This window comes from Thamnophis elegans, chromosome 1 (genome assembly GCF_009769535.1).
Source record: "Thamnophis elegans isolate rThaEle1 chromosome 1, rThaEle1.pri, whole genome shotgun sequence".
Taxonomy (NCBI): Eukaryota; Metazoa; Chordata; class Lepidosauria; order Squamata; family Colubridae; genus Thamnophis; species Thamnophis elegans.
Genome location: NC_045541.1, coordinates 98,645,683 through 98,664,047, shown reverse-complemented (window position 1 = coordinate 98,664,047; position 18,365 = coordinate 98,645,683). Strand labels below are relative to the sequence as shown.

The 18,365-nt window shown below is 39.2% G+C and overlaps 1 protein-coding gene across 3 annotated transcripts in view; it reads right to left on the bottom strand.

The window, feature by feature from the left end:
• Positions 1–935: 935 nt before the first annotated feature.
• Positions 936–18,365, bottom strand: part of NADSYN1 (NAD synthetase 1) — a 43,121-nt gene continuing 25,691 nt past the window's right edge. Inside the window, exons 16-21 of one of the 3 annotated variants that reach the window (XM_032225210.1) lie at positions 15,170–15,276; positions 9,774–9,905; positions 8,164–8,233; positions 7,075–7,203; positions 6,441–6,617; positions 936–1,245 (exon numbers count right to left, since the gene is read on the bottom strand). In XM_032225210.1, the coding sequence (XP_032081101.1) occupies positions 1,222–1,245; positions 6,441–6,617; positions 7,075–7,203; positions 8,164–8,233; positions 9,774–9,905; positions 15,170–15,276 (639 nt within the window). In that variant the 3' untranslated portion in view covers positions 936–1,221. Of the gene's footprint in view, positions 1,246–6,440; positions 6,618–7,074; positions 7,204–8,163; positions 8,234–8,733; positions 8,911–9,773; positions 9,906–13,660; positions 14,577–15,169; positions 15,277–18,365 lie in introns of those variants that run through there. The other 2 variants (XR_004256056.1, XM_032225219.1) reach the window with 2 other exon arrangements.

The following is an 18,365-nucleotide window of genomic DNA, read 5'->3' as shown; positions in this document are numbered from 1 at the left end:
GCTATTTGGACTCTGAAATTTGCTGTGTGAGCAAGGAGACAGGAAACAGCCTGGTTTAGCCCAGAACTGAAAGTGAAACTGCTTGTTTTGCTTGTATTTACTGCTACCTTGGAAAACCTGCTTTTGGTAATGTATTGTATATTATTGTTTTGAATCCTGCTGAATCAGTTATTGTGCTTTCTGATTGTGATTACTGCTGCAAATTGATCAGCCAGGTCAGCTTCAGCACTTATTGCAGCTGATTGATGGGTGGATAGGACTGCCAGAATACCCCCAATCAGCTGTTCTAGGCTGCAGGGATTGTCACAGACCATCGCTGCCTCCAGGCCTTGCATTTTTGGCCTCTGGTGAGGGTGGGTGGGGCTACATTCAATGTATAAGACGCACCCAAATTTTCATCCCCTTTTTTGGGGAGGAAAGGTGCGTTTTATACTCCGAAAAATACGGAATGTAATTTAGGCGTCAATCCAATGCATGCTTTTCAACTAGAATGTCTTAGTGGGACCTACTTTTCAGTATATAAACCAAGTAGATTTTCAGCAGTTGACCATGTGTGACAAACTCCTGTGTGTTGCCTCCATAATTATTTGTGTTTACCTATTCAAATATTGGTTTATGCTCATTAATCTAGGAACACATCCTAATGAAAGTTGTGGGACAGCTAACAATATTATCTAACCAACTGGCTTACAAGGCTGTTCATGTATTTATGAGGCTGTTCATAATTTATCTGCCCATGTGGACAAAATCTCTGGCATTTCCGAGATTTGCTCTTAACTATCAGGCAACTTGAGAAATACATAAAGAAGACAGCAAAGGAAGCTCCTCACTTTCTAAGTGCAAGAATACTGATGTGACACACAATATAAACAATACGAAGTACAGTTGAACTTTGTTGGGTTGTGGATTTTAGAAAATGTGTGTCAAGAAAACAGTTTATCTTCAGATTTTAATGAACATAGTTTCTAAAAATCAGAGTCTGAGACAAATACATTAAGGTTATTCAAAAATGTTCTGGATTAACAGCTTTGATTTTAAAATTGTGACAATTGCATTATTTGCATTGATTATTTTAAAAGTAAAAACACTTAATATTTAAATAATATTCATTCTTTGATCATATTATTCAATTTTACAGATGATTCTGCAAAAACCATCGGTCCCAAGCAGCAGACAGAGAGAGCAAATTCAATCTTTGATCTGAGGTTTCAAGTCCATCGCTTACTTAGCTTCTAGTTTAGAAACCTGTAAATTAGAAAGCACAGAATTATCTTTTGTCTAAAACGCTATATTACATGCAACTTTGTTTTTATCAGAATCCCACCACTACAGCTATGTTTTCTAAGCAAAAGAGGATTGTGTGATGAACTAATTTCAACAAGTGCTAAATCTTCTCTATTCCAAACTACACCTTTCCTAATATGCTTAGACAAGCAGCAGAACCTGTTGGGAAAGCTTAAACACACATTTGTTTACTACATATAGTTAGATTGTAACAAAAATGAGAAGTAAACTTTTAACAATTGGTGTTAATCTAAAAGCAGGGTAAAACTCAGCTTCCAAGAAAAAAACCATAAGCATCATTAAATAATTATTACAACATTAAAATAATTAACAAGGGGATTCAAACTTATTATCAGGCCATTGTGTGATACAGCATGTAGAAACCCAGTGTTTCTATAGTTCATCCCTCCTCTCCCTTGTTAGAAATACAAGTGGTCCTTGATTGACACTGGCAATTGGGACTTCCATTGCTAAGCAATGCAGTTGTAAAGCATGATATCACATGACCAAGCTACTTAGCAACAGATGTTCCAGGACTTCTGGTTACCATCATAAAGGGAATCATGAGTTGTTAAGTGCAAAATAACATGGTCACCATTTCTGACCTCATGTTGGCTTCTCCATTGATGTGGTTTATTGGAAGTTTGCAAATGGTAATCCTGTGATGGCCGGATGCTGCGATATTCTAGTGGTCTAAGCACCCAGATCATAATCATGAGATTATGGGATGATGCAACCTATACAAGTAGAATATGAGCTCTACAATATAAGTACTACCATTTGGTCTGCACTGTCATAAATTTAAAAGGTCACTGAACCAACCTGATCAGTTGTTAATCAGCATTTGTAATCAACTCACACCATTATTTTTCTATGATAATGTCTCACATGATTTGGACATATTGAAAGAAGCCTACATGCAACAGAGTCTAATTAAAAATAAACAAACATTTACAGTCATAACACTGAACCATAACCACACAGCCTGATCCACCTGTGATTTTACGGAAAAAATACCAATCTGCTACTTCCTTACAAGCGTAAGGACTCCTACGTACAGTATTACCACAGTACTAAAATGTAGGTAGTCCTTGACATATGACCACAATGGAGCCACGAATTTATGTTGCTAAGTGAGACATTTGCTAAGTGAGTTTTGCTCCATTTTATGGCTTTTCTTGCCATTGTTGTTAAATGAATCGCGGCAGCTATTAAGTAAATAACATGACTGTCACGTGAAACTGGTTTCCCCATTGACTCTGCTTCTCAGAGGGTTGCAAGAGGGGAATCGCGTGACCGTGGGACATTGCCAACGTCATGGCTATGAGTCAGTTGCCAAGCGTCCAAATTTTGATCACATGACTGTGATGGTTGTTAAGTGTGAAAAATAGTCATCAGTCAATTTTTTTCAGTGCCGTTGTAAGTTTGAACAGTCACTAAATGAACTGTTGTAAGTCAAGGACTACCTATAATAGCCTCAACTACTCATATGACAGAATAATAAGATACCATTTCCAGAGGACAAGGATAATCGATTCAGGTCCAATACAGGAGCAATTATTGTCATTCCTACAACAACGTTTCTTTCTCTTCACCAGTTCTTACATATTTGGATGGGCAGAAAACATATTAGCCTATATACAGTATATCTTCCAAAACATTCATTCAGGTGCTCTTTATTCAGAGTTCCTGCCATGTGGGCACTCCAGATAAGCCATGTCTCTACCCTTGCAGCCATTACTCAAATTAAGTCTGCTTCCTACTGTAAGTGACAAATTCAGCATGATTACTGTGGGTACAAAGAGGAAAATCTTTGCATGTGCAGCTAGAAGCACACTGACTTTTATTTCAGCACCCTTTGTTTAGTCTAGAAGCAGTTGAGTAAGCAATTCTATATATCTCGTAAGTTAGTGTGTCCAATTGTTCCTTTTCCCAAAAGAGCAGTGGAGAAGGTGGGGACAAATGAGTGGCCTCTTATTATAGGAACAAATAGATCTAAAACTGCGAGTACTGTAAGTCCTAGCTGGGAAGTAGTTGCTCAAAGCCTTAGTAATGCTAGAAGTAAAATGAGATGGTCTTCCATGACTACATTAGTCATAGGTTGGCATTAAAAGCCGTAAAATAAAGAAAACAGTCAACAGTAGAAGATTAGGAAGAGTAAGTTCTTTGCTAAGTACAGGAAAATAAGCATCTGAATTTCAGTACATGCTGATCAGAATTACTAGTTTAGTTCCTCCTTCTCAAACAAGAAAAATATCACCTGCCATCTTTTGTCATCCACTCTGCTGAAGATAACAGCCTAACATGGGTTTTTTTTATATAACCAAGCCTCCACATCCAATTATTAATAATACTACACAGTATTAATATCTGGCAAAAGCTAATAACATAGAAAAAAAACTAGTAATCAGATACTTAAGCCTAGATTAATCTTGTCTATGTAAACAGTCCACAACCAGTTAGATGTCAAGGTCCTCTTTGAATATGATGGAGGAACATCATCATATCCGTGATGGCAAACCTATGGCATACATGTCCAAAGTGGCATGTGAAGCCATGTCACCCGGCACAAGTGGTCTTGGCTGTCTGTCTTCTGGGTTTCTGGTGCACATGCGTGCGCGACAATCAGCTGTCCTGTGTGCAGGCGGCATGCCAGCTGATTGTCGGAAGCGCATGCGTGCCAAAACCTGGAAATTCGGCTTTTCCAGAGCACGATCCCTTTGCTTGCCCGGCAATGCCGAAAACTGGCCTGCATATGTGTGCCGGCCAGCTGATTGTCGGTCGCACATGCACACTAGAACCCAGACATTCAGCTTTTGGTTCCCCATCACTGCTATATATCATGAACACAGAAAGATATTTTTAAATAATGCTGTCCATCAGCAAACCAATAAGATTTTTTTTTTCACCATGAATCAATACTATAAAGAAAAATGATGGGGAAATTTTGCAAGATCTTTTCTACAGGCATTAAAATGACAGGGACCACATAGCATATTTTAATCTTGATTTCCCAGGAAGTCAGATACAATTGCAGTATTATCTGGCATTTCAGAGATGGGAATTAACATTTACTGCGTAGATAAACACATTATTGATATACTAACCATGGTGCAACATTTTGGCAGGAAATACGTAGAGAGGCTAATATTCTGCTGTCCAGCAAAAGAATATTAACATTATGTCATTGCTGTGAATGAAAATCACAAACAAGCCACAATGACTAGAGATGCTTGATTTTCCACATCTGATGCTTTCAAATAAAATCATAGCCATGGTTGCCATCATAGTTCAAAGCTAAACGGTAATGCAAACAGGACTTCAGCCTTACCATTTCATTAGAGCAAATAAATCAGGCATTTGAAAAATAAAAATAAAATTGTATTTTATTTTGGCTGAGGTAATTAATCATTTATTCAAATGTAAAAAAAAACAACCATGAAAAGTATAGAAGCAATAGCCTATGCATGAATGACCACTGTGAGAGGATCCTAAGCTTCATTAGGAACAACTTATATGTGTGAAAATATTTACAGACCCTTCACATCCTGGACGTAAACTGTTTCAACTTCTTCCCTCAAGACGACGCTACAGGGCACGCACACCAAAACAACCACAGTTTTTTACCCCATGCTGTGCTAAACAATTAATTCCCACAACACCGTCTAGGCCCTAGGAGGTCAAACCACCTAGTAGAGTTGTATTACCTATTATCCTTCTTATCTTTTCATCTTTCCTAACACCTATTTCCTTTGCTTTTTATGACTATAATTTTGTTGTTTGTACCTTATGATTTATGTTGACGGCCTTTATTTAGTATCCTATTATGGTTTATGCTCTGTTTTTATTTAGTAACCTATGACTATTACTGAGTTTGTATCTTATTATTTATGATTATTGTATTTTATGATTAGGATCATGATTCATCACTTGTTGCTTGTACCCTGAAAATATGACATGTCCTGAAAATAAGGGCATGCCACATTTTTTGATTGGACAAAAATGTAAGCCCTCCCCAAAAATAAACTCTCTGGACAACCACCACTCCTTCGGCCAGGCAGAGTTCTGGTGACCGACCTAGCGGTATCCCGAAAGCACCAAGCCGGAGAACAAGTTGGGGAGAAAAGGCTTGTGTTGCTTGGGCTCTTCATAGCTGGAGAGGGGGGGTTACGCAAGCAGCTTTTCTGCTCCCTGCTCACGCACCTCCCAGGCTCACGATGCCCTAGCCCAGCTCTCCTTGCAGAGCCAAGGCATCTCCACTGCCACCGCCGCCCCCCGCCGCTGCCACATGGCTTTTTCTGCGGCTTCCAAAGAATGGAGGTTGGATGCAGAGTCTTCCGGCAGTTGCCGCTCTGGCAGTACGCTCTATGGTTGTACGCTCTGTTGGCTGCCAGCCCACAACCATAGAGCGTACTCCCATTGTGAGCCTGGAAGGCGCATGAGCAGGGAACGGAAAAGCCGCTCGCGCAACCCCCCTCCCCAGGCATGCAGAGCCCCATTCACTGACTTGGGGCATTCCGAAGGCACCAAGCGCAGGAGCTGGAAGGCGGCGAACAGGCACTCACACAGCTTGGCGATACCCCTAGGTCAGTGAATGGCACTGTGCCCCAATGTAAAGGGGGGTTGCCGGGAGGCTGCTCATGAGTGTGGTCACCTCATTGATGCTGTGTAGTGCTGCTGCAACAGCGCAACACAGCTGTTTGACCCTGAGGCTGTGCCTGGCTCTTTGGGAGCCTGCTCGCAAGAGAGCAGCCACCCAGCCACCCCAAAACAATAAGCCCTCCCCTGATAATAAGGCCCAAGCCATATTTTGTGGGTCAAAAGAAAATAAGACCCTGTCTTATTTTCGGGGAAACATGGTATGTACACTGAGAGCTTATGCCCCAGAGACAAATTCCTTGTGTGTCCAATCACACTTGGCCAATAAAGAATTCTAAATATAACTTCAGAGCCTAAATAGCATTAACGCTACTGCATAGGAAGCTAGATTCAAACCTCTGCCAACTATGATGTTTCAAAATACCCACAGATCACAAACCCAACCTCAACTAGATGGATGGCTTTAAATTCAGAAGTAAGCTAGAACGTTAAATCCTGTGTCTGCATACGCGTCTAAACATGGACAGCACATGACATCAAAATAGATTACTGCTTACCTGTTCATCTATACACCTGAACTGCCAGGACCAAGCAGAATTGTAAAGGAAAGGTCTCAGATCAAAGCGATTATCATCAGGACTGTAGTTGGCAGCATGATAGGAGGGAGTAAGGGTAGTCATTTTATGTCGGTTGATTGAATACATTTGAAAGAAATGCTTAACTTTTGATGCCACCTGGTGAACAAAATGCAGTATTTCAGGAACTCAAAAAGACCAAAAATTCAAAACCCACCCCCATAGAAACATCATATAGAATTAGTCTATAACTAAGATTCAAAGGTTGCAATCCTACATTTAAGCATGGCCAATCTTACTGATTTCTTTCAGCATTATCAACAGGAATGCTCAAAGCAAAATGGGGTGCCACCAGAACTGCAGTTAGGTGAGATGTGTTGGGCAGTTTCCCCAAGACACACACTGAACCCTGGAATTCTCCTGAATGAAACTGCAGCACTTACTGATTAAGAATAGCCTATAATTGAAGACATCATAACTGGGAAATGATTCAGACATTATCATTATCATCAAATCATGATTGCCAAATTCAAATTTATATTTTGACCGTCCCAGTGCATAAGCTAAGGCTTAATGCTGCTTGTATAGATGTAGGTCATGGACATTTATTGTTTACCTCTCTTGGAGAACATATCTCTTTCCACATTGTGACCAGTTTACAGAACATGGTATAAGGTCCAGCCTTAGCTATCTTCCTTAGTTTACCATAGACTGAGAGTTCAGCATACGTCATACCCATGTCTACCTAACATTTCATACGCAGCACAAAAAGAAAAGAAATAGAGAAACCAGATGAATATAAGAATCATACATTCTTCAAGAGCCACCCATCATTAAATTGGAACTATAGTTAATCTAGATTTCTCTGAACTTGGGGGAAAATAATATTTAACTTGATGAAAATACAATACCATAGTTATATCATTTCATTATATTAAAACCCACAATTCTGTTCTAATGTCATTAATTATAATTCAAAAGCAGTTTTGGAGTGATCTGGGTGTGTGTGTGCAGATTTCTAACTACTATCAGCAAAATTCCTTATTTTTTGTGAAAGGGGGTTACTAAAAAGTATCTTGCTAATTAGGAATAGTGAAGCTCTGGTAGATCTTTGGCAATCTGGACTCTAAGTTCTTCAATATATGTTCATTATAACTTATATATAGTCCTCGACTTACAACAGTTAATTTAGTGACTGTTCAAAGTTACAAGGGCACTGAAAAAAATGGCTATTGACTGTTTTTCACATGATCATTGAGCATCCTTATAGTCAAGTGATCAAAATTCAGATGCTTGGCAACTGACTCTATTTATGATTGTTGCAGTATCCCAGGACCATGTGATCCCTTTTACAATGTTCAATCTAAGTCAATGGGGAAACCAGATTCACTTAACAACTGGCAAGATAGATTTTGGAGCAAAACTCACTTAACAAATGTCTCACTTAGCAACAAAAAATTTGGGTTCAACTGAATCATAAGTCGAGGACTACCTGTACTATTACAGAAGACACGCGAGCCTGCAGCAGAAATATCTTAACAGGAAAAATACACAATTGGCTAATGTATGCCGAGTTTCATATGATGCCTAAATCACAGAAGTCAGATTTTCTTGAATTTTGATGAAGATTAAGAGACTGCATGAACAAGATACTACAAATCAAAAGTATGGGCTTACAAGATGGTAGTAGTCACTGTGCTTTTACCTCATCCATTTGAGTAACATTTCCTTTCTGCAGTGGCTCCAACTCCGCTGTTGGGGGTGCTGATATAATACTGTGTACAAGTAAAATGAAATGAATCAAATTAATCTATAGTAACACATTACTATTACTATGAACATGTTCCATCTCAACCAAAGCAATTATTAAATGGGGCCACATCTTTTGTCTGCCTCATGCTACGTTTCTATTCAAGTACAAGCACAACATTGCCTGACTACTTACAGGTGAATGCACAAATTTGGGCAAACTGTATGTTTCACTGAATCCCAACCCTGTTTCCCTGAAAATAAGACCTCCCCGGATAAAAAGCCCAATCAGGCTTTTGAGTGCATGTACTAAAATAAGCCCTCACCCGAAAATATGCCCTCCCTTCATTCATGAGGTGACCATGCTCGCCGCCTACTGCAACTCAAAAATAAGACCTCCCTGAAAATAAGGCCAAGTGCTTATTTCAGGGGTCAAAAGAAAATAAGATCCTGTCTAATTTTCAGGGAAACACGGTAAGTGGAAACTGATCTTTAGCAATATAAAAGTTTGAGGACTTATGAATACCATTCCAAAATCTTTTTCTTTTTCAACTGAAAATACTTCATGGTAGATTGGAAGGTAAATATCTGAACTGTTGTTTTGCCGAAATAACCAACTTATTTTCAGATTCATTTTTTTTCTCTGATGGTTGTGGAATATTGCCCCAAACCTGTCAGATATGCCAAGAAAATTCACAAATCCCTGCAAAGAATAACAAATGTTTAGCTAATATTCAGCATTGAACATGACTCTTTATACAATGATTTTAATGGGAGACTTTTCCCTGATTTCATCACGAAATCTTAAGGTATGCAAAGAAAACACTGATAAGCCTGAACTATTTTGAGGAAAATACTACAAATTGATTATTTCATGAACTGAAAGTATTCAGACATAATTATAGAACATACTTTTAGAGGGGGTGGGGAGAATGAAACATTTGAAGAAAAGATCACCTTTTCACCAAACATGAAGCCTGAGGATGGTTCTATGGTAATTTGGAATTGTGTGTAAACAGTGGCATTTGAAAAATTGTGTGGGTAATAGGAAAAATGGATTTAGTTAAATATCAACATATCCCAGAAGCTCACATCCCAGTCAATAAAGAACATGAAGCTGGAAAGAGGCTAGATATTTCAGCAAGACAATTATCTGAAATATTCCTCCAGATTAACTTGTACTACTTATAGGCAAGTAAGAAAATGGCCTCCACAGTTGTATCAGGAAACAAACAATCTGACTAGGGGTGCAAGACTATTACATACAATTTGTATGCATTAATAAATTTTGTATTGTATTAATAAAATGGCTCAATGCTAAGAGAGTCAATATGACAAAATTTTATTAGCCAGCAAAACCGTATTTGATATAATCATACTTTAAAGGAACTATTACTCATTGATATTCAGAATTTAGTTCCAATTCTATCAAGTCCTAGTTAAGATCAAATTCTGAAGCATTCAGTAATCCTAGGAAAACCAAGGGGGAAGAAAGCATCAAGATTCCAGATCATTCTATACTGGCACAGGCTGGAATAAGCTTCACTCTACTTACTCTCTACTTACCTTTTGAGGGATGTTAGCTGAAAATTCTCAATGCAATATTGCATAAAGCATTTCAAATCTGTTTTGCTAATTCCACCAATAGGGTTGATGTCAGCACTGGAACAGTCATATTTTGTGAAATATCCTCGAAGGCTAAGAAGGAAATATTTTTTATTTATTTTCTATAGGTCTAACAATATATGTGTGTGTATATAATATATGTGTGTATGTATATATGTATATATGTGTATATAAATACATTCATCGAGAATCAAAAGATACAACACTTAGTGATAGTCAATGTTACTAATAAGCTATCAAATCATACTAGGAAACGAATAAAACAATATAAATTGAAAGATACAAGCAACATGGTTATAATCATAAGTAGGAGGAGATAGATAATAAAAAGGATGAGAAGAATAATAGTGATATAGTCTTAGTAAATTATTTGACAGTGTTGTGGGACAGTATTGTTAAGCAGAGTGATAACGTTCGGGGAAAAACTGTCCTTGTGTCTAGTTGTTCTGGTGTGCAGTGCCCTATAGCTTCGTTTTGAGGGTAGAAGTTGAAACAATTTATGACCAGAATGTCAGGGGTCTGTAGATATTTTCACAGCCCTCTTTTTGATTCATCGTCAATGGAAGGCAGGTTGGTAGCAATTGTTTTTTCTGCAGTTCTAATTATCCACTGAAGTCTGTGTCTGTCTTGTTTGATGCAGAGCCAAACCAGACAGTTATAGAGGCGCAGATGACAGACTCAATAACTCTGTAGAACTGAATCAGCAGCTCTTTGGGCAGTTTGAGCTTTCTGAGTTGGTGCAGAAAGAACATTCTTTGTTGTGCTTTTTTGATTAGGTTTTTGATGTTAGGTGTCATTTTAAGTCTTGAGATATGATAGAACCTAGAAATTTGAAGGTCATTAGTATTGATACTGTATTGTTTAGTATTGTAAAGGGTGGTAGTATAGAAGATTTCTTCTAAATTCCACTACCATTTCTATGGTTTTGAGTGTATTTAGTTCAAGATTGTTCTGGTTGCACCACAAGGCTAGATGTTCAATCTCCCGTCTGTATGCAGATTCATTGTTGTCTTGAATGAGACCAATCACTGTTGTATCATCTGCAAACTTCAGTATTTTAACAGAGGGGTCTATTGAGATGCAGTTATTGGTGTATAGACAGAAGAGAAGTGGAGAAAGCACACAGCCCTGGGGGGCTCCTGTGCTAATTGAACAAGTATCTGATGTGATTTTGCCTAGCTTCACCTGTTGCTTCCTGTTTGTTAAGAAGCTTATGATCCATTTACAAATGTGGTCAGGTAGCCGATTTAATTTAGTTAGAAGAATATCTGGAATGATGGTATTGAATGCTGAGCTGAAGTCTAAAAAGAGGAGCCTTGCATAGGTCTTTGGAGATTCAAGATGTTGTTATATTAACAGCATCATCTGTGGATCTATTTGCTTGGTAGGCAAATTGCAAGGGGTCTAACAGTGGATATGTGATGGTTTTCAGGTGGGCCAGCACTAGTCTTTCAAACATCTATAACTATGGAAGTTAGAGCAACTGATCTGAAGTTATTCAGTTCCTTGATGGAGGGTTTCTTCGGCACTGGGATGACAGTAGAGCATTTGAAGCAAGAATATTTTATTTTTTAATAAAATATTTTATTAATATTAAAAAATATTTTTTAATTTTTAATTTAAAACAAATACAACATCCTTCTTTACATGCTATAGAAAGTGTATTAGTTGGTTACAAAAAGACTTTCGTGCATCTCTTCCACAGTCAACAAACATAATTCATGTTAACTCGAACATTTTAACTCAAATATTCATACATGTCACCATCATCATTTTCATTTGACTATAATTGTTATTAAAAAAATAATAATAATTTTTGTTACTTAAACAACACATGCCCACACCAGTGGGAAAGGAAAAAATCAAAACACAGAGAAGACAAAAAGAACAAAAAACAAGGCAGGGGAAAAAAAAGGAAAAACAAAAGAAAAACAAAAACAAAAAAAACACAGGTATATATTATAAAAAAGTATATCAGCTGGTTACATGTTTTGGTGCATCTCTTCCATTAATTCATATTAATTCAAATATCTTAACTCAAATGTTTACCATATTGACATCATTATACCTCCACTTTTAGTTGACTACAGTTATTTAAACATCCTTCATCCTTAACTATGCCAAAGATTTAATCCATAACCACATGCTAGCATTTCATTTACTTGTTTGTAAAATCCTCTATTAACATCAAATCCTCATATCCTGTTTTAGCTGAACATCCATAATATTTAATACCAAAAATTCCATCTTCCATGCATATAGTTTATTATCATTCTCCCTTCTTTATGTAATTATATCGTATATCGTAACATTTTCCCCATATTAGTTAACATTTAACTGTATATAGTTTTATTTTGTTTTTTAATAGTGATAATTATTGTGATTAATAACCTTTGTATATGGTCCAAAAATATTTCCAACCTTTCCTTCTCATATCCAATTATTATTTATCATATCAACTCCACATTATATACATTACTATCAATATCAATTATTATTCAGCTATGTCTATTACAAATAAGAGTAATTAGGTTTAGCTAATTTTGAATTGTATTCTTCCATCTATTAGCCTGTGTCTCTCCAATAACAAAACCTCCTTAATCCTATTGCCATTTGTGGAACAAGTTCACCAAACGTCTTTATAAGCAAGTCCAAACAAGAATATCTTCGCACCTTTTTGCTTAAGATGCCTCTGATATAATATTGTTGTCCTACGCTTGTTGCACTTTTCAGCTTGTCTTTAATTCTCAGGGATGGTATTGGAAATTCTGCAAATGATGTTTCATAAAGTATAAATTCTTTAATGCTTCTCATTCCTCCTGTGCTCTCTCTTTTGAAATAAATCTTCTGTATGGCTGCCCCCCTTTCAAGCGTTGCATCTCTTTCTCCCTCCGAAGTAAACCAGACGCCCGGCGTGTCAGCAAGTTGAGAATCTTTAAACCAGATGCCCGACATGTCAGCAAATTGAGAAACTTCATTTCTGACATTCTTCATTTGTATTTCAGGAACATTCAAACATTCAACGTTCTCACTTTTTTCTTCAAATTTTGATGTTAAAAACAACAAATAGTCCAGCTTTTTTTCAAATCTATCATATGTGTCAGACAACTTTTGAAATGCGGAGAAAATCATTTGAAATGAATCATTTGAAGCTTGCATGGACGCCATGTTTATGACGCAGCTAATATTTCTTCCTTTAGAGGCTTTAAGATATTTGCAAGTAAAAACAAGCTGGGAGCTGTGCAATCTTATCTGATCTTAGACCAACACAGCCAAGCAATAAAAGTGTCAAATTGTGAGGAGCCAAATTATAGTAAATTGGTTTACAGCCCACTTAAAGAGAGTCAGAGGAGATGTTGAAGTAATCTTTCCTTTATCCATGTAAGTAGCGTTTAAAGCATTTAAGAAATAGGGTAACCACTGGCCATAAACCCATAAAAAAAAAACAAATTCGCCGCTAGATTCTTCTGTTCTTTGGTTTCAATTAGCTTAAATTTTTATGCGGACCGTATCTCTTTGAGTAATAAAATCAGCTTACCAGTTGAAAACACTCACACCATTCTTAGGGGCAACCTGCAGTTTCGGTTAGCTTACAGCTAATCCAGAAGGAACTGGCAAAGGAGGTTAAATTCCAAGCCCCCCAGAGACTTTGCGAACGTCTCTGTGGTCACTGGATCTCCTCCAACCTTTCACTGTCTCTCTGGGACAGCTTGGGTCCGAAACGGACCGTCCAATTTCCTTCGGAATAGGGGAATTTCAGGAATAGCCTGAAACTCCGTCTTCTCACTGCTAAGCCCCGCCTTCTTCTATCTCTAGTGATTTATTAAAGATGCAGTGAAGATTGTGGTCAGTTGGTCAGCATAAGCTTTTAAGCAAAAGGAGTTATCTTGCCTGGGCCTGGTGCTTTTCCTGCCTTTTGTCTGTGAAATAGACCTTGTACCTCATTTTGTCTAATCTCCAGTCGTGGTGGGCCCAATGGGATGGGGTCAGTTGTAGGAGACTTGGCTGTTGTTGGTGTGTCTGAAATGGGGATTGTGGAGATAAGTGGCAGTAGTTTTCTCTCAAATCTAAAAATCACATTCAGATCATCTGTCAGTTGTTGATTTCCTTAGCATGGGAAGGAGGTTTGCTGTAACTGGTGATATTTTTAAGAGTTTTCCACATGTTTGCTGGTTTATTTGTTGAGAATCGATTCCTTAGCTTTTCAGAATAGCTTCTTTTTGCTGTTCTGATCTCCCTTGTTAATAAGTTTCTAGCCTGATTGTACAGCCTTCTATCGCCTTTTCTGTAGACTTCCTCCTTGGTACGACGTAGCTGCTTACATTTAGCTGTGAACCAAGGTTTATTGTTATTATACATTCACAGGTTTCTGGTTGGCTCACATAGGTCTTCACAAAAACTGGCATATGATGTTACAGTATCTGTGAGTTCCTTTAAGTCTGCAGAAGTATCTTCAAAAACATTCCAATCAGTGGAGTCAAGGCAAGCCTGTAGCTTTAGCTTTGCCTTCTCAGTCCAAGTTCTCACTGATTTAATTGTTGATCTCATGGTTTTAAGTCTTTGTACCCAAGTACATGGTGAATCATGCAATGATCATAGTGTCCCACAGCTGCTCATGGGACTGATAAGCATCTTTTAATGTTGCATAGCAATGGTCCAAAGTGTTCTTTCCTCTTGTGAGACAATTGACATGCTGAAAATATTTTGGTAGCTCTTTCCTTAAGTTGGCTTTGTTGAGATCTCCTAAAATAATTGGAAACAAATCTGGATATTTATCTTCAGCCCATATAATCTAGTCAGCTAGAGTTTGTAATGCATTGTTTACACAAGCTTACAAATATATCAAGACAATATCCAATACTCCCCAAAGTTATTCTGCAATTATAATTGTATAAATTTGTCCAATAATTTTGAGAAAATGTCTGCAGACTGGGTAAGGAAGATCTGCTGTAATGCTTCTATTAAGTCAAATGAAGTTAAGCTGTTCTCTTTCCTCCCATTACAGCCTTTTCCGATTGGATGTGTATGAATGAATCAAAGGGAGCGAAGGTCACTCAGAAATATATCCACAATCAATAAAAAAATCTACAGTAAGCTTTTTAACTGTTAATTATAATTTATGTAATATTACTATTTTTCAGACCACTTTTTATTATAGTTTATGCAGTATTGAGAAAAGACTTCAGAGTTAACATGTCCAGTTATCTTCCTATAACCTCTATATGGTAACCGTTTTCTTTCTATTTGAAATTTACACAGAAGGAATATCTAATAGAAAGCCACCAAAATCAATGTTTTTTATTGTTATCAGCAATTAAAGAGATTTAATAAATCACCTTTCATCCACATTAGCTGTTCCAAGCACTAACAATCCACCAGGCATTCCGCGAGTCCACAGACACAGCTGGGCAAATAGATAGCCGATTACCATTCTTATTCTGGCCTAGAAGTTAAACATAGAAATTAGGAATTACTAAAGCTAGAATTTTCAAATGGTATACAATAGAAATGATACACAAAGCACAGTAGGCATTACATATAAAGGAGTAAGAGGGAAATCAAGATGATAATCAAGGTAAGAGGATCAAGATAAGAAGAAAAAGGAAAGAGAGAATTGGGGAGTTATGATAGTTGGGTAGAGAAGACAATTGAAACTGCTATTAGTGGGAAAGTATTTGACATCTAGATTATGGATGTTAAGATCCAAGACGCTTTCATCTCTCATCTTCTTATCTGTCCCAGGGAGGGAAACCCCCTTTCAAACCTTTAAATGAATGCTGCCTTCATTTTTGTCCCATTTTAATTCTGCAAAAAATGTTATAGGTATAAGAAATGTGAGTAAAAGAAATGTAAATTGTATTAGACAAATAAACCAACAATGAAATAGATGGTTAGAGCCCTTAAAATTTATATGAAATAAAACAAAAAAAATACAAACCAGTTGATTTCCCTTCATGCATAATTACTCTTACAAAATTTAGAGATTTTTTTTTAGAGATTTTATTAATATTTGTAGGCCGCCCTTTTCCCTGAGGGGACTCAGGGCGGCTCACATAAAATCGGGGAAGGGGAGATACAGACATTAAGATAAGACATATAATAAAATAATAAACAACATACATTCATCATTCGGGAGGGGAACTATCCTTGTCCCCAGGCCTGACGGGCGAGCCAGTTCTTCAAGGCTGTGCGGAAGGCCTGGACGGTGGCGAGGGTGCGAATCTCTACGGGGAGCTCGTTCCAAAGGGTCGGGGCTACTACTGAGAAGGCCCTCCTCCTTGTAGTTGCCAGCCGACACTGGCTGGCCGATGGTATACGGAGGAGGCCTAATCTATATGATCTTATTGGTCGCAGGGATGTAATTGGCAGAAGGCGGTCTCTCAAGTATCCAGATCCACTGCCATGTAGGGCTTTATGGGTGACTAATAGCACCTTGAAGCGCATCCGGAGATCGACAGGTAGCCAGCGCAGCTCGCGGAGGATAGGTGTTATGCGGGTGAACCGAGGTGCACCCACAATCACTCGCGCGGCCGCATTCTGTACTAGCTGAAGTCGCCGGATGCTCTTCAAGGGCAGCCCCATGTAGAGCACGTTGCAGTATTCCAGCCTAGAGGTCACAAGGGCCCGGGTGACTGTTGTGAGAGCCTCCCGATTCAGGTAGGGTCGCAACTGGCGCACCAGGCGAACCTGGGCGAATGCCCCCCTGGTCACAGCCATTAAATGGTGGTCAAACGATAGCTGTGAGTCCAGGAGGACTCCCAAGTTGCGAACCCTCTCTGAGGGGTGTAGAATTTGACCCCCCAGCCTGAGTGATGGAATATTGGTCGAATCTCTGGGAGGGAAACACAACAGCCACTCGGTCTTTTCTGGGTTGAGCACGAGCTTGTTAACCCTCATCCAGTCCATAACAGCTTCGAGGCCGCGGTTCATCACGTCTGCCGCTTCATTGAGTTGGCACGGGGCGGACAGATACAGTTGAGTATCGTCCGCATATTGATGGTATCTAATCCCGTGCCTGCGAATGATCTCACCCAGCGGTTTCATGTAGATGTTGAATAGTAGGGGGGATAAGACCGAGCCCTGAGGCACCCCATAAGTTAGGGGCCTAGGGGACGATCTCTGCCCCCCCACTAACACCGACTGCGACCTGTCCGAGAGGTAGGAGGAGAACCACCGCAACACGGCGCCTCCCACTCCCACCTCCTGCAGTCGTTGCAGAAGGATACCATGGTCGATGGTATCGAAAGCCGCTGAGAGGTCGAGGAGAACCAGGATGGAGGAATGTCCTCCATCTCTGGCCCTCCAGAGATCATCGATCAATGCGACCAAAGCGGTTTCTGTGCTGTAACCGGGTCTGAAGCCTGACTGGAAGGGGTCTAGATAGTTTGCTTCCTCCAAGGACCGCTGGAGCTGGAAGGCCACCACCTTCTCAACAACCTTCCCCAGAAAGGGGAGGTTGGAGACTGGACGATAATTATTAAGGATAGCTGGATCCAAAGATGGCTTCTTCAGGAGGGGTCTCACCACCGCCGCTTTCAGTGCGGCGGGGAAGTTCCCCTCCCGAAGTGAGGCGGTGACAACCGCCTGGATCCAGCCTCGTGTCACCTCACTGCAGTTAGTAACTAACCATGAGGGACACGGATCCAGTACACAGGTGGAGGTACTTACAGCCCTCATGGCCTTGTCCACATCCCCGGGGGTAACGTCTTGAAACTCAACCCAGAGTTGTTCAAATTGATCCTCCTGTGCCTCGGCTGGAGCTGCAGGGGTGGAGTCCAAGTCCGACCGAAACCGAGCAATTTTGTATGAGATGTTAAGACTTTGCCTGAGAGAGAATGACTAGCCTAAGTCACCTAACCCAGTTTCATGACTAAGGTAGGGCTACAATTGATAGTGTCCTGGTTTCTAGCCTGATGTCTTAACCAGACTCCTAATTTCTATCCTGATATCTTAATATACAGGTGAAACTCAAAAAATTAGAATATCGTGCAAAAGTTCATTTATTTCAGTAATGCAACTTAAAAGGTGAACTAATATATGAGATAAGACTCATAACATGCAAAGCAAGATAGTTGCTTTGACCCTGGTCTTAATGAAGCACAGTGGTGGAAAGTCCTGTTGCTCCTTGGTCCAAAGTTCTTTTTTCTGATGAGAGCAACTTTTGCCAAAAACACCAAAAACTGGTTCAATGACCGTGGGATTACTGTGCTTGATTGGCCTCTCCATTCTTCCTCCATACTCTGGGTCCTTGGTTTCCAAATGAGATGCAAAAGTTGCTCTCATCAGAAAAGAGGACTTTGGACCACTGTGCTTCATTAAGACCAGGGTCAACGCAGCCGTTTACCAGGAGATTTTGGAGCACTTTATGCTTTATGGGGATGCTGACTTCATTTTCCAGCTGCCCACACTGCCAAAAGCACCAAAACCTGGTTCAATGACTATGGGATTACTGTGCTTGATTGGCCAGCAAACTTGCCTGACCTGAACCCCAGAGAGAATCTATGGGGCATTGCCAAAAGAAAGATGAGATAC